At 35.1% G+C, this 7,889-nt stretch overlaps 1 protein-coding gene across 3 annotated transcripts in view; it reads left to right on the top strand.

Annotated features, from left to right (window-relative positions):
- Window positions 1–3,668: 3,668 nt before the first annotated feature.
- LOC111718227 (cytohesin-3) overlaps window positions 3,669–7,889 on the top strand; it is an 18,579-nt gene continuing 14,358 nt past the window's right edge. For all 3 annotated transcript variants that reach the window (XM_023493766.1, XM_023493768.1, XM_023493767.1), the window contains exons 1-2: window positions 3,669–3,816; window positions 7,043–7,346. In XM_023493766.1, coding sequence (XP_023349534.1) covers window positions 7,275–7,346 — 72 coding nt within the window. In that variant the 5' untranslated portion in view covers window positions 3,669–3,816; window positions 7,043–7,274. The remainder of the gene's footprint in view (window positions 3,817–7,042; window positions 7,347–7,889) is intronic.

The raw sequence follows: 7,889 nt of genomic DNA on the forward strand, positions 1-7,889 counted from the left end.
ATCCAATTTTTGTATCTTTCTTTCAAAATCCTAACCCCTTTAGAAGTTAACTGNGATGGATGGGATGGATGGGATGGATGGGATGGATGGGATGGATGGGATGGATGGGATGGATGGGATGGATGGGATGGATGGGATGGATGGGATGGATGGGATGGATGGGATGGATGGGATGGATGGGATGGATGGGATGGATGGGATGGATGGGATGGATGGGATGGATGGGATGGATGGGATGGATGGGATGGATGGGATGGATGGGATGGATGGGATGGATGGGATGGATGGGATGGATGGGATGGATGGGATGGATGGGATGGATGGGATGGATGGGATGGATGGGATGGATGGGATGGATGGGATGGATGGGATGGATGGGATGGATGGGATGGATGGGATGGATGGGATGGATGGGATGGATGGGATGGATGGGATGGATGGGATGGATGGGATGGATGGGATGGATGGGATGGATGGGATGGATGGGATGGATGGGATGGATGGGATGGATGGGATGGATGGGATGGATGGGATGGATGGGATGGATGGGATGGATGGGATGGATGGGATGGATGGGATGGATGGGATGGATGGGATGGATGGGATGGATGGGATGGATGGGATGGATGGGATGGATGGGATGGATGGGATGGATGGGATGGATGGGATGGATGGGATGGATGGGATGGATGGGATGGATGGGATGGATGGGATGGATGGGATGGATGGGATGGATGGGATGGATGGGATGGATGGGATGGATGGGATGGATGGGATGGATGGGATGGATGGGATGGATGGGATGGATGGGATGGATGGGATGGATGGGATGGATGGGATGGATGGGATGGATGGGATGGATGGGATGGATGGGATGGATGGAAAAATTGTCAGTTTATAGAGGAACCACAGTTGATTTTCAAAAAGAATAATACTTACATCTCAAGCTTTCTTGACAATGCATATCTTTAATTGGTACCATTGTGCATCTGAAACCATGCTCTGTTGTATATAGGTTACTTGACAATGACGTCTACAGTTCCTCTAAGCAAGATAAAGATCACTTCTTATAAATCATGCAAAATATATTAATTTGCGAATTAAATCAGGAATTCGGATTTATATTGAGAAATAAAGGATAGAAAAGTTTACAATCTAGAATAATTAAAGAAAATTTCGAAACAATTAACAATTTGACACTGAGAGTGAAGGTTGAAGGAAATGTAAGCGTAATTTAATGTGACCCTTCATGCCAAAAAAATTGCAATGCCCTGAAAAGCTTTTTCCGATCCGGATCAAGTATAAGTTAGATATCAATGTTTATAATTTTGAAAAATTATTATTTTCAATTGTGATTTCTATTCAAAAGTGACTTGCTTATTTCTACTGCAGGAAAACAAGAGGAATTATCAGAATTAAACACTTTCAAACCTAGACAAGAACAATACCTTCTATTTTATTGATCAGATAAAGGTTTTAAAGGTACCGTTGTAAATCTGACATTGCAATCTTTGCATGGCACTTTAAATTACACTTAGAGTTCCTATAACAAGAATTTGCTTATTCTTCAATTTCACAACAGAAATCGGCTTATTCTTCAATTTACCAACAGAAATCGGCTTATTGCCTGGACTTTTTATTCTAATCTCACGTTTTTAGATTTCCTATTAAAACCTTAAAAAGGTACGCTTTTATAAATACATACAAAATCACGAAACCTCGAGAAATTATGTAGAGGTTGCGTGATTTTTCCTTAACTTTGATTACAGATTACAGCTAATTACTATCTAAAGACGAGGTATTCCTCATTGACTATATTTATAAAGTGGCATGCCCGATTCACAAAGGTGCCCTTTAAACTTTTATCGGAGCCAAAATCAGAGAGAAGAATATCGTTGTCTACTTTATAGTTATACAAGTGTTACGTTCCTTCGTTGTCTCATGCATGCTGCATTTCTTAAATCCGCAAGTCACTTTTTTCAGACCGAAAAACAAGGATATCTTCATCAGGTTTAAAAAAAATCCTTTATTAAAATTCATTTTACTTTGAAATAAATTTAACTATGAGGACTGCCATAAAATATTTTGTTGTCATTCTCAATCAAACAACTAAACAAATTATGGAAGAAGACATATTAAACTATTCACCAACTGTCATATTTCGTGGGACACCCTGTACTAGATGAATGAGTTATAGACTATGATCCAGCTGAAGGTCTTGAAGTAGCTGTACCATTGTACACTTATCGTAAACTTTACATTTTGCTTTGAAACTCAAACCTGAACAATTTAATAAAATTGTTGCAAAAGATGAATCTTTAAAATCTGCAAAATAAATCCGATAAATTCACATTTTCTGGTCGAATTAGCGAAAAGTTGTAAAGTTTTCGCAAACGCTTTGAAACCTAATTCTTGCAAGGACAGGAGTTTGCAAAAAGTTGAGCTTTCTGAACATCGTAAATATTAGCAACAAAGCAAGCGACAGTTTTTGCTAAAATTCAAACTGTCCTAGCAAGCTATTAACTTTATGTTGTTCAGTCACTTACATATAGATTAATAGACTGCCTTATAGAATTTGAACATTTTTTCACGACAAATGTAGGATTTTCAAAAAGAATTTTATCCATTACATTTTTTGAAAAAAGATATTTCTGATGTTTTGATTTAATATTAAACATTAAAAAATAAAACAAACAATAAAAACTGAAATAAAAAAGTCGTCTTTATATTGATATTATCGCGTACCACCGTAGTATATTTTATAACGGTCAGACATCATATTCCGAATAATGCCATATTCTTTTGCTATGCTATATCATGATCCCTCATGACTCTTCATCCCTCATGAGTTTTTTGATCCCTCATAATTATTCATGATCCCTCCAGATTATTCATAATCCCTCATGATTCTTCATGGTTTTTCATTATCCCTCATAATTCTCCATTATTCCTCACTTTTTACCACGATTCATCATTAATTGTCATGATTTCATGACTTGTCATGATCATTCATGATTTGTCATGACCCCTCTTGTTTAACGTTATAATCCCTCATGAGTTTTCATAATCCCTCATGATTTTTCATGATACATCGTTAAAGTTCATTATTATTCATGAACTCTCTTGTTCCCTCATGATTTTTCATAATTATCCACTCATGATCAATGAACATTCAAAACCTGTATATCTCGATATTTTTATGATCCGTCAGAGTCCTTGATCCTACATTAACTCTAATGATCATTCATTTACCCTCATGATCCTTCATGTTCCCTCATGATCCTTCATGTTTCCTCACGGATCATTCCTTGATATTGTCATATTTTAATCTTTAATCTTCTCGAAAATCTTGGCAAAATTAATCTTATATTTTCTATTAAATTATTGCAAATTAAAAAAATTAGACATAAAAATTAAACCATTAAATTGAATTAGACTTAAATTATATGCATCGACATTTAGATAAAATCTAAAGAAAAATTGGTTTATTTGTCAAATATTGATTGAGTGACTGACCCAATGTTAATATATTGTATCTACTCTCGTTTTTCCGAAATGCCGGTATCCCCCCCGCCCCCCTCCCCAACCCGGCGCGAGCTGTGGCTACCGGACGGAGCGGTACGAATGATTGCGGCGGGACGGTACAAACCGGCGTTCTTCTCATAACTAAACTACTTTAGTAAGCTATCAATCGCTGACAAGGAAGGTTCCACACATTTTCCTTCCAAAAAACATTTCTTAAATCCGTGAAAAAAAAACATTATCTGATATTCGAATGATAAATATTGGTGACAATTTTGTACATTCGTGACCAATGTAAGTATAACATTTTTAAAATTTATTTTAATAAACATGACAGGGTTAATGTTGTGAAAAGATTTATTTCCATTTTGTATTCATAGATCCATGTTTAAAAACCAGTAGCTCCTCTTTTGAATAAATTCTGCATTATTTGTGTACAAATATAAACAGGTTTTTTCGAGGATTATTATTGTTTGATGTCAGGGGGGTCTATATTTACATAGTTTTTATCTGATTTATTTGAGAATTATTCATCAATTGAGGTATTTGTTAAACATAATGTTTTGTTATCTTTTCATAATTTATAATGTTTCTGAGGCTTTTCCAATGTATTATCTTGTAATTAAAAGTTTTTTTCGTGTTAAGGGCAAAGTGCAAATATGGAATTCAATAAATAATAAAATACTTTTTTCCGCAATTCTTCATTCATTTTCTGACATTTTTTAGTTAATCCTTGTAATTATATTATCATCAAGACGCAATAGGAGTTTTTTTGTGGGGGGACTTGCGCCCCATCTATTAGGAAAGTGTTGTGGGGGGATGAAACCGCTAATGTGTAGACATAATTTAAAATAGTTCAACATAAAATTTTGTTCGTTTATTTTTGCTCAACCCAAAAATTGTCATTATGACCCCCCCCCCCCTCCATCTTGCGTGAAGTTTTTGGTTTGACATATTAAAATTTACATGCATACATGCTGGTCTGCCTTATGGTTAAATATTAGTAATTACTAATTAGAAGATACAAGTTAATTAGTTGAAGCTAATTAACCCTCCCCCCTTCATCTTAATTTTTCATAATCATAGACCTTTTACATTTTCTAGAAGGGGGGAGGGAGACCTTCTCAATATTCAGGGGGGGGGGGGAAGGAAAGAATGACTTTCTATTAAAAAGGGTTATTATGTTGGTCCGCGTACTTTTCTTATTTTGTAATTCAGAGCACAGGTTGTTTTTATTGCATTGAATGTCGTGGCTACTTTTTAAATATTTTGAAATTAAAAATGTAGATTTTATATAGAAATTGAGACAAAATTTACTTCAGTGGTCGTTCTGTACACTTTCTACTTTAAAACAGTATGTATGCATTGTACAATGTACATTAAAGCTCTTTACCTCCAACAGAGTTAATTTCTTTCCCCTGCTTTTAGGAAAATTCATTAATTTATATAAATATATAGATTATTATGCAGAAGGTCAAAACACTTAAGTAAAGTGCACAAATATAATTAATGTTTAATTATCACTTTACTACACCGATTTTCGCGCATTATTTGGATGATTTTTAAATGGATAAATTTTCATAATTCTGACCGGTGCTCTATAAGAACTATAAGAAAAGAAATCTGAAAGAGGTCCCGTTATGAACCCCCCAGACCGCCGGCAGGAATGGGAAGCACCGTCCCACTCCTACTATCAACAATTTTTATTTTGGTGAATATTATCAACAAAAAAACGCGGAAACGACTTAAAAATCTTCAAATTATCTGTCGGACTGATCTTAAAATCTAAAAATCTTAAATTATCGGTGTGCCTGCTGTATAAATCTAAAAATACTTGACTTGTCGAACTGCCTGCGTGGTATCCTCTCTGTCCAGTTTGAATTGAGATTAATGGCTTTTCTAGGTTTTGAAGCAGTGACATCGGTTCACATATAAATATACAATTTAAACATTTCTTCCTCATTTCAGGTCAATTGACTTAATTTGCAAAGGTGAAAATAATCCGTCAAAATATTTATTTGCAAAAATGTTTTAACGGAATTTAGAATTGAATAGACAGGTCCTACAGGACATATTTAAATTAGCTTTGACGCCTATCAAAATAATTATTAGTTTCGACATTTTTGAATAAAAATGATCACCATTGACAATATTACAGTTGTTCCATCAACATTCAACGTTTTTATGAAATTGTTTAAAATTCGGGTTTTCTAGTTTTATCTTATCTTAATTTTAATCTATTCTCCTTCTCATCCCTTCCTGCTCACATCTGTTCCCGGGGGGAGGGGGTGAATTGGGGGCGGGGGTAAATTTTCAATTTATAATTATAGGAGTACAGTTAGATTGTTTTTGAACTTTCATCATCTAACTTCCTGTTCTAGCAGAAACAATCCATGATGCCTTATCGTCATTCGGCGCCAATTTTACCCCCCCCCCATTCATCCTCCCAGCTAAGTCATCTTTCCCATATATTGCTAATTTTGGACCTAAAACTGTGGAATATGATGCACAATTTGTTACATGCATATTGGATTATTCAAAATCATAACTTGAGTCTAACGGTGTCTTCTTATTCCACTGGAATATTTTATGATTTTCTCCAATCCCTCCTGTACCTTTAGTACATGCCTGAGTATACTTTAAATGGAAGTCGTAATGGGATTTAAAATCTGAATTTTTGTATTTTAATCATCGTCAAATCCTTCTCCACCCCCGGCATAACGTCTTTTTTTTGGAGTAACATTTTGTTTTAACGTTTAACACCTCTTCCCCACCCCCCTACCTCCCTACCCCTTGAACAAAATGTTTAAAGCTCAAAATATCCTAAAAAGCATCAATTTCAAATTATTCAGAGCTGATTAAAGTTCATGGGTTCACACATTTTCAAGAAAATTTTACATTTTTAAAATTTTTTAATTTAACTTGCAATCCTTGGGCTTTCTAGGATGAATAGGATTTGGATGGGATCGGATTGACTTTTAGAATGTTTATTGTTAGATCTGGGTCAAGTTCGGCCATTAATCAGAGACCCTTCTACACTTTAATAAACTTTTCGCGGTTTTTTTGTTCTTTCCCGCCATTTTTTTTTCATTTAAAGTTCGAAGAAAAACTTCTATGTTTTTATTTAATAAATGGACTTGGTATGATTTTAAAATATTTTTTCCATCTTCCCTATCTTAGAGACAGGGAGGCAGGGAAAGGTGTTCAGAGTAATAATTTGTTTAAATTTACGGTTTAAAATCCGAGCCTAGCTTTTAGTTAGTCATGCTCTAGATTTCTTCAACTACGGAGATAGTTAAACATATCAAGATATTTAAAAAAAAGTACATCTAAAAATTTGGATTGGGGCTTGTACATGCGAGCTGTACGTGAATACAGTACAAAAACCTTAATGTAATTGCACAGAAGAAAATTAGTATTTACACCCTTCACATATATTTAATATTAACATTCATACCGTGCTAAAAATGTTCAGTTCATTTTAAATGTAAATTGAAATTAAACTGTTTCATATTTTCAGATGTAACCTGATATTTGGGCAGTTAGAAAACTAGAGTTGAGATCTCCGCTGCTGGAGACTGTAACGAGGGAATGAAGAGACAGCGTAGAGTCTCCAACGTCAGGGCCATGGATTAGTCCTGCTGTATAAACAATTCAATATGCACTCCCCGGCTCACTGATATTCAACCAACCAACCCATTGTGTTCCACAAATATATTTTGGTGGAAAAAAAACACTGAAAAAATTTTAAAATGGAGACCGAAAGAATGAAGATTAGCCATACTCTGTCTCTCTCCGAGACCACTAGTCTAAAAAGAGATCAGGTATTATTATTTTTATTTAATTCTGCAATCCTTTTGCAAAAAAATGCATTTCATTGTTATTTTTTCTTTGCAAAGTTTTCAGCCCAGAAATTTATTCTTTTGAACCCTTTGAAGTTTGAACCTACACTTTACAGTCTACAGAGTGTCTTTAAGAAATTACAATTCCAGTGGTAGTAGAATTGTGTCTTTTTTTGACACCCTGCTATGTCTGCTGTCTATTTGACTGTCACCTGTCTGGCAATGTCTGTCTATCTGTCCATAAGTTTGTTTAAGTTTCTATGGAATAAGTCTAAAACCAAACCTAAAAAGAAGTCCCCCCCCCCCGCATAAATTTGAGAAAATCCACAATTTTTTCTCTAAGCCCCTATATAGGAGCCGACTATTGTACTAAAAGGGGCAAAGATAATAAAATATTGTGGGGGCGGGGTTCATAAATTAATTTCGATTATATAGTTTTTTATTATGTTTTATCTTCTATTATATTATCCAGAACCACCCCCTACCCTCGTTGGCCCCTTGAATGGTGGAAAGCCCCCCCCCCCC

This window comes from Eurytemora carolleeae, unplaced genomic scaffold (assembly GCF_000591075.1).
Source record: "Eurytemora carolleeae unplaced genomic scaffold, Eaff_2.0 scaffold407, whole genome shotgun sequence".
NCBI lineage: Eukaryota > Metazoa > Arthropoda > Copepoda > Calanoida > Temoridae > Eurytemora > Eurytemora carolleeae.